Genomic DNA, 25963 nt, shown 5'->3' with positions numbered 1-25963 from the left:
CAACAAAGAAGGCTTTTAATGTTTGCAGAGGTTAGGATTCAAAAGCATGCATAAATAGCATCTATTTGCTCAAATAATTTCTTTAAATTGAGTCCTACCGCAAAAAACAGATCTATGCTGTGAATTTTTTCTCTCTCTAAATTGACAGTAAATTGCAGCTTATAATATTGTAGAGTTAAAGATTAGAAGGCCTAATTGAATTAAATGAGGCTTAAATTTAACGAAGATGACAACCCTTAAAATCAAAGATAATAAAATTTGCAGAACTCTGGACTGATATATTTATCATATTGTTGTTCTGTTATGATATGGCTTTGTATTTTACATATAATTTTTTATTGCATCCACATTGTGACTCAACCTGAAAAGTTTTCAGCGTCACACTGCATTTAGGTTTTGGAGAGTTCATATAAATTGTAACTTGTTCTTTTAATTTTTTGTAACTTTTCACACTGGTGTACAGTCAAACTACATAAATTTTGTATTATATTTTTCTTCTCTATTTTGTGTTTGTGTTAACTTTAGATTTGTGAGTCCATCATACCATTTTCCATCTCTGCCTGAGACAGTTAGTATTGCATTTTTTTACATTGAATTCATCTATTAGTTCCAAGTCCTTGGCAGTTGGCACAGTTCATCAACCAGATTGCAGGTGCGGAAGGAAATTTCAGAAGTTAGTAATTTTTTCTCATCTTTTACTTGATATAGGGAAAGCAAGAAAATAAATCATCAAAAAATTTGCCATAAAACTTTTTTGTATTTCATTGTATTAGTCATAAAATTTGACTTATATACAAAAGATTCGGATTTGGAAATTGAAATCCCTTGGCAGATCCTCTAAAATTTGGATGCCTTTTTACAGGATATTGGTAGAAATCAGTGTAGAGAAGGGTTTATTGGGAGATAATGTTCAAAATTGAGGCTCTTGTTTTAATTAAGTGCTTGAACACACTTTCCAAGCAATTCTCAATGTCTTGAATGCTGATCTCCAAAGCCTCCAGCCTTTTCTGTGCAATTTGCATCTGCCCAAAATGAGGCTTCTCGCTTAATGCAGCATCAACACTTTCTAACTGATTCACAATTTCTTGCTTTTCTTCACATGCTTGTGCTCCCTTTTGCATCAATTTCGAAACCATAGACCACCTATTTTGTTTTGGTTTTGATGTTGACAAGAACGAAAACAGGGATTGGAAGACAGAACTACTCATTGCAATAACCTCTTTAAACAACTGAATCAAGTGATGATCTTGAAGTGGAGATGCCTTAAGTTTGCTGCCCATTTGCTTCAGTACAGCAATTGACTTTTTTGCCTCCTTTTTCATCTTCTTTGTGAAGCAAGAATAACTAGCTATACTGCCTTCGATGCTGGAATATCCTTTTCTCCTGCGTAGTGCAGATTGAAGAGCTTGAACTTGGTCCTTAAATTGTAACATTACATCCCTTGTAATTCCACAAATATCTAAAATCCTCACAGATCCATCCAACAAATTGTGGAGACATTTTTCCTTTTGATAGTAAGAGAGGACTTCTTGTGTTGATGACATGTTGAACAGATGGTTCACGCCTATGCACAAGTCTTCTAGTCCTGACAGGCCAATGCAAATTGACCCTGATGTAGATGTTGATGATGCCTCCCATGTTTTGAGCTTGTTCAGATTTTCTTCAATGCTAAGGGCGGTAGGATGGGATCTTGGAGGTAAGCTAATTGATCTAATTTCATACTTGCTAGCCATGGCTGCTCTCTTATTTTCTTTTCACAAGAAGCTCTCAACAGAAAGCTTGATGTTTAGATGGTTTAACCAGCTATAAGCATCTGTATATATATAGGTGTGCAGGAATTTATTAGAGAGAAGACCAGTTCTGTCAATGTGGTAAGCATGTGAAGCCAATGTGGTCAGTCCTTCGAATATGGTTATCAGGTCACATCCTTGGCCAACATAGCTCCAATAATGTGATGCTTTTAGCTTTGAAGTCCTCCACAATTATAGTATAGGTATGAGTTGTCCTGCCTTTTTGTCATTTGTGTGTTTGATATGAAGATACCAAGATGACTCTATCCCCAATTTTGCCTCCCCTACTGCCACATTTACCCTCCCTACCTTTAATTATAGCAACATATAGCTTTGATATCTCCAAAGATACACTAAAAAATGCAAATGTAGATCTGCAGATATTAAAATAAAATATGATATTTATATATGGATGGTGCATGATTAGAATATTAGTCTCATGCGTGGTTTGAGGTACTATTCTATTGCGTGCACGAGTGGCTTGCATTCATTATTGAGCTTGATTGCTGAAATAGCCTGCAATATTTAGCAATCTCATTGCCTCAATTTTCTCTGCAATCGTGCATGTCGGTAACACGTGTGCACTGCTCTTTAGTTTCTGGTGCTCCTTGAAGAAATAAGGTGTCATGTAGAAGTTTGCTCAGCTATTCAAATTGCTCATCATCGTTTTCCTCATACAAAGCAAAAGCAAACAATTAGTCAATACAAATTGGCACAAAAACTGATCCGAATTAGATAGTTTTTCTCACCAAAAGGGATTACTTTGCTCAGCTATTATAGATCTGTCAAAAAGCCGCATTATAAGCACACAATCTGTCATTTCATTATCTTTACAGATTAAATCAGACTTTGTTTTCTCAAATGTAAATCGTTCTTTAAATATTTTTAAAAGATATAATTTAATTATTGACTTAAATTATATTAATATTTCATTTTCATTAATCTTGATTAATATATATATATATATACCCTAAATTGATGCCATAGTATTATTAAATAGATCATGCATACATTCGTACAAGTCTTGTAGTCCATACAGTCATACAGGCCAATAAGAGTTGAAGTTGATGATGCCTTCCATGATTTGAGCTTGTAAAGCTCCTCTTCAATTTTAAGAATGGTATGGGATCTTGAAGGGCAAGCTGACTGATCTAACATGGTATCTTTTCAGTTTTCACAGCAAGCTAGAGATAAGGTGGTCTAAAAAATGACCTGCCCGTTTTGTCTCAATTTCAAGAAACTAGAACAGAAAAATTTACTAAACAAATCAAGATCCAGAGATCTGTTGAAATTAAGAAAGTAGATGGATAATGCATTATGGGTAGAATTTCAAGATCATTATTGCAGGTCAAACCACTAATATATTGTGTGTGCAGGAGTGGTTTGTATTTGTCTTGTCTGCATTTTGTTTGCTAATGCTCTACTAAACTTCAATATTAAATGCATTCAGAATTTTTCTTAATTTTTTAATTTTCTCAACTACCGTAAGCATAAAGACACATTTGCTGCTTTCGGTCTCAACACATGTATTCACCTGCTACTGATTGTTTTTGTTAAAGCTGTGAAGACATTGCAGGTGAATCCTGTTTGTGGCTTCTGGGGACAGGTGGTGCTCTCTTATGATGTGGCTTGTGCAGTAGGAGCAAGATAGTAGCAGGTTCCTATTAACCAGGCATGGAAACAAAGCCATAATGTCCAAATGTAAGCTCTAATTAACTGTAAAATCAATGGAACATAATGAAAACTTTAATGGAACTGTTCTTGTCAATGAATAGAACCAGTAATTGCATTTCATGATGATAAATTGTAATTGAAACCCCCGCCTTCCCCTTTTTAATGCAAATCAGATGCACGTCCAACATGATTCTTAAAGCAAAGACAGAAACTGGACTGACATCTAATTGCAAAAAGAACTGGGGAATCACACAGGAAGAATTAGAACAGCAGCTTTGGTTTTCCTCTGTAAAAACTGTGGATTAGTAGCTCTAGATGGTTAGGGACTAGATCAGAAGTCTTTTTAGACACTTCGGAATCTTCACAGACAATTTGACAGATCTTGTTAAATATTTTTAGGTCTCACTGTTCCTATCCTGCAAAATTACAGAACTAATTACAGTAATAGTAACAAAAAATAGGCAACACAGTTGGAACACTCTAATTAACAGTTTGATTTGGATTATAAGATTACATTTTGAATGTCAAGTCCGATACAAGGTGAAAGTTGGAGCAATTCAAATCCTTTAAAATGTGGATGCCATCATCAATCTATGATTTACAAATATTCAAGATCACTACTGAGTGCGGATGTTAAGTAAAGATACCCTATTTTGTACTAGACACCTAGACATACATTCTAATTCGGCCTCAAGGCTAGAATTTAGAGTTTCTAACATTCTTTTTATCTTTTGCACTTCAGCTTTGGGATCATTCGCTTGTAACTTCTCAAGCAGAGAAAAAAGACAGAGATCTAAACTATTGACCTCATTTATAATCTTCCGTCCTTTATCAGCGGATGATGATTTTATTTGCATTAGTTTTGAAACTAATGACCATCCACCCTTTGTCTTCATTTCTGGCATGGAAAAGAATAACTAAAGAGACTGAAAAATAGATATGGCGATGCTGCTTGATTCTCTTATAACTCTTATCAGCTCCAATACGTGTTGGTCTGCATCAATTGGAAAAGAGCAACAAACTTCGCTTTTCAATTTTTTCAGTGATACAAGGCACTTGGATTTGTCCTTTTGTACCTTCTTCCTTGAGCTAATGTAGGCATAAATGTTACCTTCAATGCCTGAATTTCTGCCTCTTCTGCGAAAAGTTGACTGAAGGGTTAGAACATGTTCGTTCATCTTCAACAATATATCATTTGCAGTGCCACATGGATCTAGCAATGTAAGCGATCCTTCAAGAGCTTCTTCCACTAGCTTTCCACTTTGATAGCGACTAAGAGCTTGTTGAGCATGTGGAGACAGAATAATGTCATCAACACAGTTATACAACTCTGCAAGACCAACTAGACCAATTTGAATACTATCTGCTCCGAAGGGTGCTGTTTCTGAAGCTGATAGTATCTGCCAGATTTTTAGGTGATTAAGTATCGCATTAAATTTTAGAGAATTTGGTGTGCTCTACATGGCAAGCTAATAGTCCTAGCAGGAAGATGCAGGAAAGGAGATGGAGATAAGCCTGCCATTTTAGTTTTGTAAAAGCTAAAATAACTCAAAATGCAAAAAGGGTATGTTAATGACTAACTTCCTCAGTCTTTATATTGGAACACAATGTTGAAGCATTACCGGTTCTTTCAAGGCAATATGCATGTGATAACCATGTGAATTACCCTGCTTTCTGACTACTGTGCAGCATTGTTCTCCAACAATCTGCAACACCTAATTCTTTCTTTAATCTTGTGATAGTGGGATAAGAGACGATACAAGTTTGATTTAATGTTTAAACAAACAATACAGGCTACAGGCAAAAAAATGATGTGTGCCTCCTTGCCTCCCCTATCATTGCTAGTAGCATCCTCTGGAGCCACAATTTAGTGCTATTCATTGAGTAATAATGTGTTTGATTGAAATCCATTTTCAGACATTATTAGGCTTGCTCAGGATAGGTTGTTGAATCATTTAGAGCTCATTGCCGGCCACGAATCTAGGCTCATGGTAAGATCAACGAAGGCAAATTAGCGTTGTTAGCTCCAAGTATTGAAAATCAAAAGAAATTGTACTGAAAGTATAGTTGGTGTCCTCGGCAGACAAGGAGGCATTGTTCTTTTTATCTAATCTGAAATCAGAAGAATACAGTATAGAAAATTATGATATAGAGAGCAAATTGCTAGAATGACATAAAGAAGCAAATTTAAACAATTGCATCGGAATGCCTCATGTTGGCATCACATGCCAAAAATAAGGAAATGATTCTTCTTGTCTCCTATGGTTTGCTGAATGCAACCCTATAATTTTCAAGCCGTACATTGTGCATTGTACATGAAATGTCCCTGTGAATTGTATTCAGAGAAAGAATCAGTGCAGATGCCAAGCCCCAAAATCTTCATCAATCCCTCTAGGTGCATGCAATCTCGACAATCAAAGAAACCAGCATAAAGAAGAACAAGATTTTGCCATTATTTGCAGTTTAGAACCTATTACAAATCATGCTTACTGTTGATACATGTGACAAAGCACTGTGGCACAAGTGGTTCAACCATATGTACAGTTAGTCCACAAAGTGTTGGGGCTTTCTATTGAGGAGTTGTATAAATAATCGGCTTCATAGATATGTTTAATTAAATATGCCATTCAGCAAATGGGATGATAGTAATCTTGTGATGTTCCTTGCATAAATTAAGCTCTTTTGATTCCTATGTGACAATCCTTTGCCATGGTTAGCGGAAGCTAAGAAGCATAAGTTTGTATTCCCAGCAATCCCATTAACAGATTCCCTCTCCTCAAATATAGCCTTGTCTCTTGTTACAACATGTGATGAATAGCTTAGTCCTATAATTTCTCGTGTAGAAAAGATGTCCTAAGCAAAACAGCAACCTCCCACATGGAATTATTGGTTCTTTGGGCACCACATTGACAATACTAGGTTTATGGATTATTCAAGTCAACTCTTGTTGTGCCTAATCTCTATGGACTAAGGTCATGTATACATGATTTTCTGGCTAAATTATTAGTGGTACTAAAATGGATCATATAATCAGTTCTAAAAATGCACAAGCAGCAATGTCATATGATACGACTCATATATATCCTACATCAATGGGAGATAGAGACATTAAAAAACTACGTTGCAAAAGGATTCAAGCCTAGGGTTGTGTATTGGAGGAGGTGCTTGGGGGAAAGCTCCTAACAGGTGGTTCATGGGATGGGTAGAGTGGATCATATGTGGTACAATAAAGATTTTGGTGGAGGAGTACCCTTCATCAAACTAAGGGATATTAACGTAGTGAAAAAGAATCAACACGCGATAAAACCCTTGAAAATAAAGATCTTAAGAAATATAAGATTTGTTAGAATTATGACTCAAAATCCTAATGGGATTTGGAAAGAGATATTTTCCTAATTTGAATGGGATAAATATTTCTTAATAGGATGGAGGAATATTTTTTATAATTAGTAGAACTCTTATTTTAGTGTTATTCCTAAATTGAGTGGGACTCCTAATCAGATAAGGATTGAGGGTATTAACACTATAAATAGGAGAATGATGAAAAAAGTTATTTGGCTTTTGCCCATTGAAGAGAGTGGCTTTTAGCTCATGGAGTGAGGCTGTCGCCCATTGTAGAGAGGGGCCTTGCCAATTGCTGTGGATTTAGCTCTATCCATTGATGAGGGGCTTTTACCCATCGTAGTGGAGAGAGGCTTCGGCCTAAGGTGGAGAAAAGATATAGAATTCAAGAGGAATAGATTCTTATCCATTGGTGAGAGGGCTTTTGCCTATATAGTTGAAGGCAACCTTTGTGGTGTAGTGTTATAATAGTAAATATATTAGATTATGTTTAGAAAAGACTGAGAGGTACTAACTAATATATTTACTATGAGCAGTTTGATATTGTATGGGTTCTCTTGGGTGTAATTGGGTTTATGGGTAGTATAGCTATGATATTGTAATGATGATTTATTTATTGATGATAGTGGAAAATGGCATGCCCGTGGATGTAGCCCTATATTGAGAGGGTGAACCACGTAAATATTGGTGTTTTGTATGTTTGCTTTATTTCTTTGCAGTTTACACGCTTCTGCGGTGCACAACATATTGGTATCAGAGCATGGGTATGATCTTGGTGAGTTTGGTTGAAGGTAGAGCTGTTGCGACATGTAGAAAATCACACATGCAATAATGGTGGTGGTGGTGGAGAGTTGAAATTGAGGTGGAGCTCTTGATACAAAATCAAGATGGTTGATGACGTGAAAATTTTTTGAAGAATAAAGCAAGTTACACTCAAGATGAAGATTGAAGAATTGATGATTTCTCAAGCATGAAGATTTGATGATTTGATGACACCCAATGATTTGAGGTATGCACCCAAGATGAAGATTGAAGAATTAATGATTTGAAGGGTTCAAGCTCAAGCATGGACATTTAATGATTTGATGACACCCAAGGATTTGAGGTATGTAATGGTTGATGGATTTTGAGTCAAGGTGTAGATTGTTAGAATTATGACTCAAAATCCTAATGGGATTTGGAGAGAGAATTTTTCCTAATTTGAATGGGAGAAATATTCCTCAATAGGATGGAGGAATATTTCCTATAATTAGTAGAATTCTTATTTTAGTGTTATTCCTAAATTGAGTGGGACTCCTAATCAGATAAGGATTGAGGGAATTAACACTATAAATAGGAGAATAGTAAAAAAAGTTATTTGGCTTTTGCCCATTGAAGAGAGTGGCTTTTAGCTCATGGAGTGAGGCTGTCGCCCATTGTAGAGTGGGGCCTTGCCAATTGCTGCGGATTTGACTCTGCCCATTAATGAGGGGCTTTTGCCCATTGTAGTAGAGAGAGGGTGGAAGAATAGATTCTTATCCATTGGTAAGAGGGCTTTTGCCTATATAGTTGAAGGCACCCTTTGTGGTATAGTAATATAATAGTAAATATATTGGATTATGTTTAGAAAAGACTGAGAGGTACTAACTAATATATTTACTATGAGCAGTTTGATATTGCATGGGTTCTCTTGGGTGTAATTGGGTTTAAGGGTAGTATAGCTATGATATTGTAATGATGATTTATTTATTGATGATAGTGGAAAATGGCATGCCCGTAGATGTAGCTCTATATTGAGAGAGTGAACCATGTAAATATTGGTGTTTTGTATGTTTACTTTATTTCTTTGCAGTTTACATGCTTCTGCGGTGCACAACATATTGGTATCAGAGCATGGGTATGATCTTGGTGAGTTTGGTTGAAGGTAAAGCTGTTGCGACATGTAGAAAATCACACATGCAATAATGGTGGTGGTGGTGGAGAGTTGAAATTGAGGTGGAGCTCTTGATGCAAAATTAAGATGGTTGATTACGTGAAGATTTTTTGAAGAATAAAGCAAGTTACACCCAAGATGAAGATTGAAGAATTGATGATTTAAAGGGTTCAAGCTTAAGCATGAAGATTTGATGATTTGATGACACCCAAGGATTTGAGGTATGCACCCAAGATGAAGATTGAAGAATTAATGATTTGAAGGGTTCAAGCTCAAGCATGGAGATTTGATGATTTGAAGACACCCAAGATTTGAGGTATGTAATGGTTGATGGATTTTGAGTCAAGGTGTAGATTGTTAGAATTATGACTCAAAATCCTAATGGGATTTGGAGAGAGATCTTTTCCTAATTTGAATGGGAGAAATATTTCTCAATAGGATGGAGGAATATTTCCTATAATTAGTGAAACTCTTATTTTAGTATTATTCCTAAATTGAGTGGAACTTCTAATCAGATAAGGATTAAGGGAATTAACACTATAAATAGGAAAATGATGGAAAAAGTTATTTGGCTTTTGCCCATTCAAAAGAGTGGCTTTCAGCTTATAGAGTGAGACTGTTGCTCATTGTAGATAGGGGTCTTGCCAATTGCTGTAGATTTGGCTCTGCCCATTGATGAGGGGCTTTTGCCCATTGCAGTGGAGAGAGGCTTCAGCCTAAGGTGGAGAAAGGACATAGAGCCTAAGGTGGAGAAAGGACATAGAATTTAAAAGGAATGGATTCTTGTTCATTGGTGAGAGGGCTTTTGCCTATATAGTTGAATGCACCATTTATGATGTAGTATTGTAATAGTAAATATATTTGGTTATGTCTAGAGGGGACTGAGAGAAACTAACTAATTTATTTACTATGAGTAGTTTGATATTGTATGGGTTCTTTTGGGTGTAATTGGGTTTATGGGTAATATAGCTATTAGATTGTAATGATGATTTATTTATTGATGATAGTGGAAAATGACATGCCCGTAGATGTAGCCCTATGTTGAGAGGGTGAACCACGTAAATATATGTATTTTGTATGTTTACTTTATTTCTTTGCAGTTTACACACTTCTGCGATGCACAACAAGATTCAATCCAAAATTTAAGGCAAACCAGTTTTATTAAAAGGAAAACTTCATTGAAATAAATATGAAAACTTGTACATAATCAAATACAATGGGTATTTAAAGAGTTCTAAATCATAATCTAATTGAAATGAATTAAAGAGTTCTAATATAAATAGAAAACATATTTAAAGAATTAAATTAAATAGAAATAATATTTTAAAGTTCTAAATAAACTAGGAAATATAAATAAAATATATATGGAAAAATAAAGAATCACATTAGAATTAAGAATCCTCATGAAAATAGGAAACAAAAGTCTTTGGGTCTAATATAGATTTGGCACCGCGTCATTCATCCACACTTTTGAGAAAATTTGACCTCAAATTTTAATTTCTAAACCAAATAATAATAAAACAGCTATCTCCCATACCATTTATATCCACTTGAGATAAATTTGGCCTTGAATTTTAAAGTGTTGATAAATCAAAATCTCCATTAGAAGATCACACCATATCTTCTTCTTGAATGGTATTAATAAAATCGGCTTAAACAAAATTAATTTGAGCAATTTTGCATCTTCATTGGCATGCTCACTCACTTGGAAAAACAAAATCAATAAAAACACTAGGAAAATTGGTAGAGAAAATTTCATTCTTTATTGAAATCTCTTTGGATTGATGTTCTTCTCTCTCCATGACACTCTCTTCAAACTCTTCATTATTTATCATAACAAGAGGCATTGCAAAAATGTCAAATTCAAATTCAAGATGATCCCTTTGTTCTACAAAATCTTTTAATGACTTGTCTTCAATTTTTTGTATGAACATTGATTTCCTTATCAAGTATGCCGATTCATCTTCTTCACAATCTTCCTCTTCATCCTCTCTATCAGGTTCATAATAGATTTCACCATCATCGTCATCATGTTTTTCAATGATGTTGATGGCTTTTCTCTTTGGACATTCATTAGACCTATGCCCTTCCTCATTGCACCTATAGCATTTAATAGGAGTAGGTTTTGCATATAAATTATTAGTTTTGGGAGGATTCAAAGTTGTACCTTTATTACTTCCACCCATTATATTTTTATTGCTCACCTTCTCCATGCTAACAAACTTGAGCTTTATTTGCCTTGTGCAACTTCTTTTACGTTTTCAAATATACAATGGTTGACATCTCCACCATACTTTTGATAGGGGTCAAGGCAAATTGTTTCTTCCATCTCTATCTCAGCTTTTAACGCCAAGTTCCTTGCCTTTTGCATGCTCATAACCATTTAGATCCCAATTTTATCACGAATTGAAGGTTTTAATCCCCTCAAATATCATGTTGCTTGTTGATTATCACTTTCAGACAAGTGATTTCTTGCTTCTAGCCTTAAAACTTCAGTGATATATTCATTGACACTCATATTTTCTTGTAAACAATTTTGGCAAGTTTCAAATAAATATTGTTTATAATCTGGAGGTAAAAATCTACCCCTTAATAATTGTTGCATTCTCCTACATGAAATGACCGAATTGTGCCCTTTTCACCTTATAGTTTCCTTCAATTGATCACACCATACGGAAGCTTCTCCCTTCAATCGACAAGCCACTAGTTTAACCTTTTGTTCCTCCGGAATTTCAGCATATTCAAAGAAGCAGTCCACCTCGGTCAACCAATCAAGAAAAACTTCAATGTCAAGATCTCCACTAAAGGTAGGAATATCCATCTTCAATTTGAAGTTATCATCCCTCCTATGGCATTGTTGAAAATTTCGACCACCTCTTCCTTGTCCATAGCATGCAACATAATTGAAGTTCATCTCCTCATCACCACTATCATCTTCCATCATAGCTCTTCTTCTAGGGTTGAAGAGAACAGGATCAATTTCAGCACTCTCGAGATTAGCTCTACCAGCTTGAATAGGTACTTGATTCCTATTTTCACCAATATTCAACATGTACGCCATTACTCTTGAAGCTCCTAAAATTGGCATTCCAAATTTATTTTAAATTATTTCATATTGTTCCGCTGTTCTCCGATTGCTCTCCAAACAATTGGCAACCTCGTGACCTGATTACCATCACGAGGTTGATTGTCACCACCACCAGCATTGGCTATCATAATGAAAGTGAAATCTCTACTCCGATAACACCCAACGTAGCATGTACAGAAAAGGATCGACATACAATCAAACTCCTGAAAATAAATAAGTTTTAATCCAAGATCTTAAAAAATACAAGATTAAATCTAGAATCTAAAAATAAAATAAAGCAAATAAGATTTATTAAGAAGAAAACTTCATTGAAATAAATATGAAAAACTTGTACATAGTGAAAAAATAATGGGTATTATAGAGTTCTAAATCCTAATCTAAGTAGGAATGAATTAAATAGTTCTAATCTAAATAAAAAACATATTTAAAATCTTAAATTAAATAAAAGTAATATTTTATAGTTCTAAATAAACTAGAAAATATAAATAAAATATATATGGAAAAATAAATAATTCTATTAGAATTAAGAATACTCATGAAAATGAGAAACAAAAATTTTTGAGTCTAGTATATATTTGTGCACCGAGGCAGGTGTATCACCCCATATGGAGGGTACAGATAGTTGTTGTAATGCCCATAACCACTGCCATGCATTATAGAAATGACATGCAGCCTCACCATAGTCGCATGCCCTATAGGTGGATTTGCAGAATGGTTTCCTGAATCAAGCCAGAGAAGATCTGCATGTTTCCCTGCTTTTGCTAGCATGAGCAAGAGCTTTTCAGGATCTATTTTGCCTGAGACCCTTGCAATCCCTCGTTCTGCAAATTCAACATTTAAATTCTGTCGGCAGAAAAATTATTTAACCAAAAAGACAAAATATATATAAAAAAGGGAAATCAGAAAAAATACCTTGAATATTTCAACACTTTCAGCGTCTTATGCCATTCCGGAGATTGGGTTTCGACTTTCGACTTTCAGATCATAAGCCTGCAAAAACATAAATCCAACTTTAGAACACTATATTATAACTAATTAGAAATAATTCAAGGAAAACCAAGAAGATGAACGTACGAGTTAGAACCATTTATCCAGTGGAATTCACTGGAAAGAACTCCGTAAAAATAAATGATGGAAACATGCATGGTGGATGGATAGCTCTGGAGAAATGGAAACAAAATCAAAGATTTTGTTTTCCAACAGCAATTGTCATGTATGTTAAATTATTAAGACAGTTAAATCATTATGCATCATCCATATTTCCCTGTAATTATTTATATTATGATTTCTTTACCCTAAAATGATTTTATTAACTTAATTTACAAATAATTTGATAGACAAATTGTCTATTTAATAATTTTTTGAAATTTGATTAAAAATTAAATTATATATTAATTTATGATTATATTATCATAAAATAATTATATTGATTTAGTATACGGACGTGATAGATTAATAGATTAATAAATAATGCCATTAAATGGTATTTTGATAATTTTCACAAACAATAGAATTGATAAAAAGAGGGTTACAACTAAAAGATGAGACTCAGCATTGTATATTTTTTAAATAAATAATGTTATTTACACGTTCTAATTTTAACCTTTTTTACATATGTTCTTATTATTTATAAAAAAAAAATTCTAAATTATCTTCCTATGGCATTATACAAGTGATTATGCATAAATAACTATTTACCATTTTTGACACATTACAAATTAAAGATATCCTTCAGATATTCATCATAAAATAAATAAATAAACCATTTGGATCGGAGTCAGTAAATCAAAATACTTCAAATTATCTAAATTTTTGTAAAATTGCAAAAATTAAGAAGGGACACCCTATTTTGGATTAAGCATCTAAATAGACAACTTAATTTAGACTCAAGCTCTTGGATGCTAACACTAAGTGTCCCCAATCTCTCTTGCACTTGTTGCATATCAAACTTGACATTATTATTTTTCCTCATTTGTCCATGAATGGAGCAGAAAGCAATATCAACTTGCCCCACCTCGTTGAAAATCTTCTCTTCTCTATCAGAAGCAAGCAACCCTGAATGTGTCAGTTTCGATATCAATAACCGGCCAACCATGTTTGTCTTCGTTGCCGGTAGAGATAAGAATAACAAGGCAGATCGAAAGATGGTAGCTGCAATGGCGTGAGCTTCTTTTATCACTTTAATTACATATAATAAATGATGCTCTTCGTCCAATGTAGGAAAAGATAAGGCACTGCTTTCCAATTTCTTCAACGTTGCAAGAGACTTGGTGATGTCTTTCTTTGCCTTCTTTCTGAAAGTAATGTAAGTTCGAACATCACTTTCAACGCTTGATGAATCTTTACCCCTTCTACGCAACGCTGATTGCAGGTCCCGGATGTGTTCTTGCATTGACAAGAACATGTCCCTTGCAGTGCTGCAGACATCTATCAATCCCACGGACCCGTCAAGTACCTGTTCAACCTGGTTTAAAAGCTGAGGGTGAAAAGCTTGTTGGGTTTGCGAAGAGTGAGTGAGTTCCTCAATGCGAAAAAACAACTCTGCAAGCTTAGTCAAGCGCAGTTGAATGCTCTCAGCTCCTATAGAATTTGTAGTAGAATCAGATGATAAAAATTCCCTAGATTTTAGCTTGATTAGCTCTTCCTCAATTTTGAGAGAATTGGGATGTAACCTGGAGGGCAGGCTAATGGACCTGACAGGAATATGCACAGAATTCATTGCTTTGATTACTGAATACAACACTCAAATTTCCAGTTGATGCTTTGAATGTTGATGATGGTTTTGCAACCTATTTATATGAAACATTGGCTATCAATTTCGTGCCTAAGCACAGCAGCCGGGCATGTGAAAGCAATGTGGGTCATTGCACTATTGTAAGATCTTGTAACAACTTTAGCCAGCAATCTGCAACCCATGAAATATTTCTTTTAGGCAAATGAGATGAGAAACGTATAGGTTGGATTAATTTTTGTGTTATGATGGTGAAGCTGTCGTGATCGCGAAGGCCATATGCCCCATTGCCGCCCTAATCATTAGTGCATATTTTGTCTTGATCAAAGATTCAATCATGTTCTGGTAATTAATTAGGTTGTGAACACGAAAGGCTGGCAGTTTGCATGATTGTCTAATTTTCAGAGAAAGCAGAGAAAGGAATCGAATTTGATAAAGAAGAATAATAGAATTGGATAAGAACAACAAATTCGAGGTTAAGATTTTTTTTTTCATTGGGAGTATCTTATTCTCGTTTATGTTGTCGACTTAATCATCTTTCTGGGTTAGATTATAGTACTAACATTTTTAAGAGTTCTTTTTTTAATTGAGTTGGAAATTCTAATAGACATAATGATGTATCAAAATTTAAACTCTTGATCTATTTATTGTAGGATAAATAGTATTAAATAATTACTTGAAAGAATTTTTAAGTAATATGTAGTATAACATAGGATAAAATAAATCCGAATTTATTATTCTGGCACTGAATTCCATATAAATGCGTACAAGTCCACATGGCACTGGTGTTAGCAGCACAGAAATTCCATATGGGCTATTGAGAGACAAGAAGACAACAATAAGGATTTTTTGTTTCCTTTAACAATAAAAAATACAAATTCAAATGTCAGCTTAGGAAAAAACAATGAGACGTCGTGTGGAGAGAGGGTCAGAAAAGGATTACCCTATTACAGCACCCAAAATCAAGATAAAGAGGCTCAGAAAAAATTTTTCATAAATATAAATTTTCACAAAAATGAACACAAGCAAAATCATTTCCATTTTTCACTACTCTTTTTGAGATATTCACTGGTAAGCTACTAGGTCCATTTTCTGGCTATTTTCTTGGTAAAGTAGCTTCCTGCACTCACCCTATGTTTTAATTCTGAATTTTTAAAAGCTACAGTCTAATGTTTGGTTGTAAATTTGGCAACTGCAGAACATTGGGTTAATATTCTATTCTATATCACTACTCATGACAATAATTATACTATTAAAGCATGTTAAGAATGCTTAGCTTAAAATATTCATCATCAAGGCTGTCATATCATTGACGAATCTTAATTGTCAATTCGTAATCCCAAATATAAACACAAGAAAATTGAACCATAAAGATTCAAGCCTTGGAACCTCCATGTCAAAGGCAAACTGGCCTAAACCAAGAGTCATTGTTAAAAAAGTAGATTCTTCTTCTACTTTTGGGGCTTTAGGGAAGGACTCAAGTCGAAACTTCCCACCAACAATTTACTTGTAAGCAAAACCAATTAAGTTATACTCCCTTAGTTAACTAGTTCCTAATATTTCACAAACTATCCGCCAGAAAAATTTTACAAAATGCTACCTTTCGATGACGAACCAAAAATAAGAAAGTTAGCAAGATGGGGTAGAAGATATCAGTGCTATTAAAGCAGGTACAGTATGAAGGTTCCTGGCATATGCTTCAGCGTGGATACACTTGCGCATGTTACATTGGGTAGAAAAGTGCCGTGTTACGCAATGGAATTTTATTTTATTATTATTATTATTATTATTATTTTTTTTTTTTTTTTTTTTTTTTTTTTTACATTTTGACTTCAATATATGATCATGCTCTGTTACAATTGCTAGTCTGATGATTATCTATTTGGGCCAATTCGACAGCAAGCAATGGATAAGAGAAAGTTCTGAATTCCAAGGAAAATCTACTTCCACCAAAACTTGATGATACACTCTGTGATCTCACATAAGCTAATCAACAACAAAGAAAAGATAGCACTAATATTATGCCCACAAAGTAAGTGAGTATTAAAATTCCTTCATTAAGGGACAGTTACCCAATTTGCAGTAGCAGCTTCTGTAGGTCTTCCTTGAGAGGCATCTGAAGAGATTTCTACACACCAAGCATAATTTTATACGCCTTAATAGGTTTGAGGAGTATTATACATAAACTCTTTCCATAACTTCCATCATCATTAGCCAGAGTAGTTTCTACAAAGATAGTTTGTGTTATATGCTCATATTGTTTAGGTTGTAACGCCAGGTATTCCTCTTCATCTTGTTGGTCATATATATTAAAAAAAAAAGAAGGTTCACAGGATAGGAGACACTGCATCCTTGCCCTTTTAGGAGTGGACAAATTTATAGACAACCACTAAGCTAAACATGAAGGAGCTAAGATGATCAGCCAAAAAAACATTACTGAATCATAATATGTGTGTATCAATTGTTATTGAGTATCACAAATAGGCAAACAAGTTGCACATAATACAAATCATTTAAAAATTGACTACAGAACTAGCATGTGCTTGTAATCGGTAAGTGCTTTCCAAATAATAGAATTACCACTCAAGCTATCATGATAAGCACCAATTGTTAAGTGCCAAGGATTTATGGAAACGAAAGTGCCAAACTACAAGCAGTTATCTAGCCCTTGATCAATTCACATACTTATAATTTGCCTACTTGCAAACTTTTAAGTTAACTAAAATTTATACTCCGTGTATGAGTATAAAATGAAATAGTTTCCAATGGTTCTCTTCCCTTGGATATCAAAATATGAAAAATTTAATCAACTATATTATCTAGCTTAGTTCTTAAATTTGAAGGTTGACGAGCTTAAGTGTCCATTTGGAAGTCTAAAGAAACAGAAATTTATAATTCAATTCAATAACTCATGTTTGGGAAGCACATGATTGCTAGAATTGTATTCTATTAAGTTAAAAAAAAAAAAAAAAAAAAAAAAAAAAAAAAAAGGCTATTTTGAAAAATATAGAAATCATGCCAAAAGCGGCATGCAAAAATTCAATTCCTTTATGGCTAATACTAAAAACCCAAAACACACTTATTTAAAATTAATTTGTCTGGTCTGGTTACAAATGAGGTTAAAATAGGAAAACTAACAATTTTTCCAAATATTGGAGTTCAAATGATTTATCGCATTAAAATTTATTTCACAAATTGGAATTCCATTATACAATTATTTGAATTTAAATGAACTGAATTCCAACATGAGAATCGCTTCAAATAGGTTGCAAATATTTTTTTGACTAATAAGCTAAAGCAGCAAAGCACCATAGCCTCAAATTTAACATAGTTAGAGTTAACTAGCCGATTTCCCAACTTAAGAACAACAGAACTGTGAACAAGGAGAATTAATAACAAAACAAAAGAACATACCAGTTAAACAGCTAGACCTTGCTCTTTGGCTTTCTTTAGCCACTTCAGTGTACTCTCTAATGTTGTATAAGCAGAAACATCACTTAAACTCTTACTCTCTACGGCATAATCAAACACCTCATAAGCCTCTGCAACCTTACCTTCCCTGCAAAGGGCCCTTACAAATGTAGCATATGAAGCTGTCTCAAGCTTCATGTCACCTTCCTTCATCACTAGATACAACTTGATGCCTTTATCCAACAATCTCCCCTTGCATAACCCATGAAGCAATGTATTATAAGTGCACGAGTTTGGACTGCAGCCTTTTTCTTTCATCTCCGCTAGCAATGCCAATGCACCCAATGCATTCCCTTTTCTACACATGCCATTCATCAACGAAGTGTAAGTAACTGCATCAGGAAAATGACCTGATTCAACCATGATTTTCAGGTACTTTCTAGCTTCACTCACTCTTCCAGATTTTGATAACCCAAAAATCAAAGTATTATATGTAACAAGATCAGGCTCCACTCCTTCTTCCTTCATTTTGTTATAAACCTCAATGGCCTCACTTCCTCTACTCAACATACAGTAACCCTTCATAATTGTATTATACACAAAGCAATCGGGCTTAAATCCACACTCTTTTAATACACCGACCAATCTTGTAGCCTCACGGAGATTTTTAGAATTACAAACATTATCAATTAAAATAGTATAAGTAACAAGATCAGGCGTTATATCAAATGAAGACCTCATTTCATCGATAAAATTATAAACATTACTCAATGCCCTACACTTGCACAAGCACTTAACAAGAAAATTATAGGTGAAAGTATCAGGCTTGGAGTGCTTTAAGGATAATTCTTTTACCAATTCAACAGCGTCATCTTCTCGACCAACAGAGCACAGAGAGCGTGCTGCAATATCAACAGTAACTTGATTGGGCTTAAACCCATTATTGACCATAAGATTGAGAGTCTGGTGAACAGGGGAAAGGGAGGGAGCAGTTGTTCTGCAGGACTGGGAGAGCAAAATATGGTAAGTGGATCGGTCAGGGATGAAGGAAGGGAGAGTTTTGACCATGTGGTTGAGGAGAGAGATGGAGTTATCAATGGTGGAAATTGAGGCGTAGGATTGGAGAAAAGAATTGTGGAAGCGGAGATCGAGAGGAACCCGGGAGGTGGAAATGAATGAATTGAAGAGTTTCTTGGCGTCATCGAGTTCCGGAGACTTGAAGAGGGGCCTTTGTTGTTGGGTTCCAGTGGAGGCTAGAACATTGGCTTTCTGGGGAATTTGGGATGGTTTTTTCTTGGTGAAGCAATGAGATTTCTCAGATGGAGATGGAGGCACTGCGTGAATTAGTGATTTCTTCTTGGTTATTGCTGGCGTTGCCACTGCTGAACGTAATGAAAGTGGGATTTTTCCCATATCTTCTTCAGGGTTTTGGCTTCTGATTGTTCAATTAGGGTTTTACAGCGTTGCTGTGCACTGGAGTCCGGACGTAGGATTGTAACGGCACCGTATTGGTTCTTACAATTAACATTTTCACTTTCGCTCAATCCAATTAAAATACAACTTGAGCCTTTTTTTTATACAAAATTATGGTAAGAAATATCAACTGATTGCTTATTTCATGGTCTACAGTTAAAATAAATTAATTTATTTTATAATATTCTACTATTTAAATTTCACTAAGTCATTCTAATTATTATATTTTCTGATAAAATTTATTATGCAGGTTTGGGGAGCTAAAGAGATTGAACAAGTAAATCAACACAAGCAATCAAACTAAATTTCACTCAACAACTTTGCACCAAAGAAATTAGAAGACATTGATAATTATTTTGTATATATCATAAATTATTAATACCCAGTACCAAATTCCATTCAAGGAACTATAGCTTTTCTAGCAATAGCCTTACTGAGCCACAAGGTTGGCGGTGGTGGTAAACCATCTGCTCTATCACAATACCCTTCAAGTATGTCGGCTTCCTCCGTAGTAAAACCTAACGTATCAATCATGGAAGGCCAACATTGCTTTGTAATGATACGAATAGCTTCACAACAACTGTGGCCTAAATATGTTTCACCATTAAGAAAAAACAGAATAATCTCTCCACTGCATGCTTGAAGTTGAATTAAAGAATCCCAGCAACTTGATGATTCATCATCTAACTTCAATCGAGCCAAGAGATTTGAGTTTGTGCTGAAGGTTTGTGCTTTAGCCAAGAATTCCATGCTAGATGTCAAGAGAACAAGAAAGAAGAAAAGCTTGAAAATATTAGCCATTTTATATGTATCCATCTAAAAAATGGAGAGAGATAAGAGTGAGTACGTATATGGTTGAGAAACAGAGATTCAATATACTTAGTATTTATATGGGAAGGATAGTATTTGTTTTGTATTTGAAGTATACGTTTAAGTGAAATTTGAAGAGACTAAAAATTAATGACTTTAGGTTGAAGAAAACAAAGAGAAGCACAACCATGAAGTGATAAATTTTGCAATTATTAGGTTTAATAACGCTCTGTTTTAGAGTGTTAGAAATCCTTAATTGTCAATTATTATTAAGAATAAAAACTTATCATTTATTATATATTCAAGTCATAAATATGTAACTTTTGTTCATTTAATTTGTATATTTCATTATATATATTATATCTCACAATTACAATGAATCAAGTATAAATTAAAATTTTCATTATCATGATTTAATCTTTATCGGATATGAATTAATTATACATTAGAGCGATAATTGTATATTTAATTAAATATATTTCCCATATTATAAAATATAATTAAAATAAATAGATTTTTAATTATAGATAACATAAATATATAATATTAATAAAATAAAATAAAAAGGAAAATTATTTTTTTCTAGGAAGATTAATTAAGAAGGCAGGGATATGTTAAATCAGACTTCTGTATTATTAGACAATATTATTGGAGAACTATATTTTGCATAACTTTAGATAATGTTTTCTCAAAACATCGGGTTATATACATATTTCAACTTTAAAATATCGCAATATATATAAAAAATGTAGAATTCTTCAATTGTTTTCCTCGTAAGGTTTAAAATTTTAAAAATGAAGGAAGCAATAAAATCTCAGGCAAGTCCCATCAACACATTCACAAATTGATGATTCTCATACCAGATTTTCATTCCAAAACATTCAAAATTAACATCACGAATCTTCAATGGAGAACACAAGACATGGAAATAGATTGAGGGGGATAAGTTGTGTTCTCTTTATTATTATTATTATGATTATAACGTAAATTATTATATATTTTTAGCATGGCCCTCCCACTAATTCTTTTCATCCATTTCCCATTTCTTCTTCCACCGAAGTTAATTTTGGCTTCTTCCCATTTCTTGTTTCCCTTTTTTTTTTTTTAATAATATCCCATCATGGCTTTGTAATGGGACAATGGGATAAGGCAAGATTCTAAGGCCTCTAATCTTTTATTCTTGTATTTAGTACTTTTTTATTGCTGCTCTTTGCTTGTTTATTGCAAGGTGTTTTTTTCGTCTTTCTTTTCTTTTTGCTTTATCTTGGTGGTGTTGCAAATGATTTGGGGTCGTTGTTCCTCTTTGATTTTGTTTGCTTGGCTTGGTTATTCAATTAATGGTATTGCAGTTTAGTCAAGTTCTAGGTGTTGCCATTGTTGCTTCCTTCTGAGTTTTTCGTGTCTTCAAAATGATCTTTTATCATTATATTGAATTTGGAATTTTTTTTTTTAAGAGAGTCTTAGCCTTCCTTTTCTCAATATTAATAATATATTTTTACTTATTAAAAAGAAATGCAAGGGTATAGAAGTTCAAATTACGCGATATAAAAACCGATAAGTATAAAGGTCGCATAGTATCGACAAGCTCTTTTATTTTTATATATACACTCGTTAATTTTCTATTATATATGAATTTATTTGCTTCCTTTTAGATTTTTCTTGCCTTTGTAGATCTTTTATCTTCATCTTGAATTTTGATCTTTTTCTTAGAAGGTCTTATCCTTCTTTTTCTTAACATTAATAATATTATATATATATATATATTCTAAAAGATTTGACAAGGTATATTTTTCTTTATAATATTACTGCGAAGCTAATATGTAATCTTTTTTTATAGTATTATTACGTGATATTTACTATTATATATTAATAGTGACCCTATTAATATAATAATAATTAATTATTTTTATAAGATAACTTACAATATATTAACATATGTTAATTATATATATTTATATTTATATTATAAATAGATAAATTTTAATTATTTTTATCATAAAATTTTTATTAAAAAGATTGAGAGATAAAAGTAATAAAAATTAAAATTAAAATAATTAATTAAAAAATTTAAAATATTATATTATTTTTATATATTAAAATTAAAAATATATATATAAATTAAAATTATTAATAACCACATATATTAGTATGGATAATTTCCTAGCTCTATAATATAAGCGAAGCATATATTTCTTTAATCACATAAATAAGGGGCTCACTTTGCATGATTTATAAAGTAAAGTACAATTATATGAGTGTAAGGAATACTAAAGTTTAATACTCTGTATACACCTTGTAATTTTTGGCTTATTAAAATAAAGAGCTAAAATGTTAGAGTGCATGCATGTTCACATTAGGGAGTATTGAAACCGACAAGTGTATAGGTTGCACAGGAAGGACAAGCCTTCCTTCTTTGATTCCATTTATAATGTTAGAGATAATAATTGAGCATTTTTGCCTGATAAATTTATTTTATCTAACTCCTACCAATACGTCACTTCAATAATTTAATTAATATGTCACCACACAAATTTTAACAATCATATTATTTTTCTAACTTGTCGTGCGGGGCAATTTTCCGACATATTGATTTTTTTTTAAATAATAAAAAATGTGACATCGACAAAACTATAAGTCTTGACTTATTAAAGCGTTAATTATATTGTAATTGAAATTGAAATTGATTTTTTTTTAATTCATTGATTGGGATTGGGGTGGCCATCAATTTCGGTTGAAGATTCAGGGAGATTGGAACCAGGTTGCATGACTCTGGATTTGATCAAATTTACCAAATGAAATTTTTAAAAATTTTTAATTTAAAAAATTGATTTTAAGCCAAAATAAATCAAATTGATGGATTCCAATAGAATCTTAAATCGACTTGCCTCAATCTTGTTTTAATCAATTTCTGTATTTTGATTGCAAACCTGACGGCCGGTCTACATAGGGCATTCATGCGAGTCTAATTGGCATATTCCATAAGAATATGCCACTGCTCTTTGTCTATATATTCTCTGTTCCAGTTTCACAAACACCAAAAAATAAAAAACTTATCAGCAGCAAGTAAAAACTGTAAAAATGAGGTTCTGGGCCTTAGTTTTTTGGGCTTTGTTCTCCACGCTAGGGGCGTTGGCTGAGCAATGTGGTAGCCAGGCAGGAGGAGCACTATGTCCAAATGGCCTGTGTTGTAGCAAATTCGGCTACTGTGGTAGCACTGTTGATTACTGCTCCAATGGCTGCCAGAGTCAATGCAACTCCGGTGGGACTCCGTCCACACCGTCGACCCCGACCCCGACCCCTACTGGAGGAGGCGACATTAGTTCACTCATCAGCCAAGACAAGTTTAATGAAATGTTGAAGCATCGTAACGATGAAAATTGTCCTGGAAAGGGCTTTTACACTTACGATGCCTTCATTGCCGCTGCAAATTCATTTGGTGGATTCGGCACAACTGGTGATAGTGACACCCGTAAAAGAGAGATTGCTGCTTTTTTGGCCCAAACTTCGCATGAAACTACAGGTTTAACTAAGCCAACTCTCAAATTTCTTGTAGACTCTAGATATGTGTTATTTAAAACCAATCATCAAAGCGTCGGGATTTGGAAGTAGTTTTCTTAACATATTGTTGTGAGGATTAGAATCTTGTCGTGATCATAAACTTCTGGTAATTCTATTTATATGATATGAATGAATTGGAATTAAGTGCATTTGTTATATGTGAAGGTGGGTGGAGTAGTGCACCAGATGGTCCCTATGCTTGGGGTTATTGCTTTATACAGGAACAAGGCAATCCAGGAGATTATTGCGTTCAAAGTCAAGAATGGCCATGTTCCCCTGGTAAGAAGTATTATGGCCGAGGTCCCATCCAAATTTCTTAGTAAGTTCCATGCACGTATGCATCTCTCTTCCTTGTTTATTTTATTTTGAATTTTTGATGGGTTATGGGTCCCATTTATGAATTCTATCCAATGCTTTTTTGATATTTATAGCAAAATTCCATCATTAGATGTATATTAACATTTGTTAATTAATATTATAAAACATATAAGAAGGCCAAACGCAAATTCCATATAAAGTAATCATCCAGCAGGAAACTAGGGATATTTTCCATATATAAATTAAATTTTATAAATTTCAACGGTAGCTGCTTGAAAAGCTTTTGGGTTATTAATGGGATTTTCAACATATATGAAGCAGAATTAGATCATGAATTATATATATTGACTTTGACTTGACTTGCAGCAACTACAACTACGGTCCAGCAGGAAAGGCCATAAACTATGACTTGCTAAACAACCCGGATGCTGTAGCAACCGACCCGACCATATCCTTCAAGACTGCTCTCTGGTTCTGGATGACACCACAGTCACCAAAACCATCGTGCCACGATGTCATCACAGGCCAATGGAAGCCATCTCCAGCTGACACGCAAGCGGGTCGGGTCCCAGGATACGGTGTCATTACCAACATCATCAATGGTGGCATCGAATGCGGGAAAGGGTCGAACCCACAAATGGAGGATCGGATCGGGTTCTATAAAAGATATTGTGACTTGCTGGAAGTGGGTTATGGCGATAACCTGGACTGCTATAACCAAAGGCCTTTTGCGTAGTTAGGCATCACCAATATTAATTAATAGAGTTATTAGCTCCTTATAAAGAGCCTCTTTATAAAGTGATGCAATTTTAGCACACAGCTATAATAAAATCATGAATGTGGCGTAATTCAGACTCTCAGTGTGTATATATATATATATATATATATAATGTTTGATATATTATTCGATCATGAACCAAATTATAAGAGCCAAATAAATTATAGGAAACGGTAAATAAATTTTCTCTGCAATAGCTAATTGCAATATTTATATAAATTAATTGAAATTACCATGATTATAAGTGGAAGCTACATATGTTAAATGCTTAGCTCTTAAGAACAAAAAATAATGTATAAATTAAGAAAAAAAAAATTTACCCTCCAAACATCAGTTTTGTTTTTTGCATCAGTGAAAGTGCATATACAATTATTTTTATTTAATTAAAATTTTATCGAATTTTAGTGTAAAGTTGTCAAATTTATCGATTTTGATGATGAAGAACAAATGAATTGGACGAGGATGAGAAAAACAAGGTGGCGATGGTGGCTTGTGACAGTAGCTGGAGTTGGCGATGGGCATATGTTAATCGACCTCCATTTATAGAAGCCACCACAACTCACGAGCTAATGGAATTGGAAAGTCTCAATGAGAGCCTTCAATCCTCTCACGAGTAGAGCAAGACCGTACACAACACTGAGGCCATCAAGGATTTACAGATGCGCATGGATGCCAATATTGCTAGAGGTTTAGCTAAGCTCATCAAGGTTTAGCTAGAGGCTCTGGACCGTTCAAACATCACAAATCAAATTCGACCGCGGGATGGACCTGGGTCTTCGTCAGATCGAACCAAGAAGTCCGTGGTCTACAGGTCAACAATTGATGCTTGATTTTGATTTTGACTTCAATTTTCATCTACCGAGATCAAGAAGTTTAATTGTTTCTCAATTGATTGAAAAAATTATGGAATTGCAGGTGAGCAAGACTTTTCTCCAGAAGGCAATCCAAGAATAAAGCAATGGAAGAATGTTGCTTTCTAATTTGCTTAGATCCTTAAAGGATTTTGGGAGTTTGTTGAGGGGCTTTAATATTCACCAAAATGGAGAGAATTTTAATAAGTATTTTATGTTAAATTTTT

General features: G+C 33.9%; 4 protein-coding genes across 4 annotated transcripts; 1 reads left to right on the top strand and 3 right to left on the bottom strand.

Annotated features, from left to right (window-relative positions):
• Positions 1-893: 893 nt before the first annotated feature.
• On the bottom strand, positions 894-1544 carry LOC110672546 (uncharacterized). The gene has a single exon (XM_021835347.2). The coding sequence runs from the start codon at positions 1542-1544 to the stop codon at positions 894-896; it is 651 nt and encodes a 216-aa protein (XP_021691039.2).
• Positions 1545-16464: 14920 nt separating this feature from the next.
• LOC110672578 (pentatricopeptide repeat-containing protein At2g17670-like) lies at positions 16465-19451 on the bottom strand. Its single transcript, XM_021835379.2, has 2 exons — positions 17952-19451; positions 16465-16763 (listed from the first exon to the last, which is right to left on the bottom strand). Exon 1 carries the CDS (start codon positions 19359-19361, stop codon positions 17955-17957), a length of 1407 nt encoding a protein of 468 aa, XP_021691071.1. The 5' UTR covers positions 19362-19451; the 3' UTR covers positions 16465-16763; positions 17952-17954.
• Positions 19452-19820: 369 nt separating this feature from the next.
• Positions 19821-20222, bottom strand: LOC110672565 (egg cell-secreted protein 1.1-like). The gene has a single exon (XM_021835363.2). It carries the CDS (start codon positions 20220-20222, stop codon positions 19821-19823), a length of 402 nt encoding a protein of 133 aa, XP_021691055.2.
• Positions 20223-23282: 3060 nt separating this feature from the next.
• Positions 23283-24955, top strand: LOC110672579 (basic endochitinase). Its single transcript, XM_021835380.2, has 3 exons — positions 23283-23751; positions 23955-24108; positions 24474-24955. Exons 1-3 carry the CDS (start codon positions 23310-23312, stop codon positions 24841-24843), a joined length of 966 nt encoding a protein of 321 aa, XP_021691072.2. The 5' UTR covers positions 23283-23309; the 3' UTR covers positions 24844-24955.
• The last annotated feature ends 1008 nt before the right edge of the window (positions 24956-25963 follow it).

The sequence above is a fragment of the Hevea brasiliensis genome, chromosome 16, assembly GCF_030052815.1.
Source record: "Hevea brasiliensis isolate MT/VB/25A 57/8 chromosome 16, ASM3005281v1, whole genome shotgun sequence".
Classification (NCBI taxonomy): domain Eukaryota; kingdom Viridiplantae; phylum Streptophyta; class Magnoliopsida; order Malpighiales; family Euphorbiaceae; genus Hevea; species Hevea brasiliensis.
This window is presented reverse-complemented; position numbering and strand designations above follow the sequence as displayed.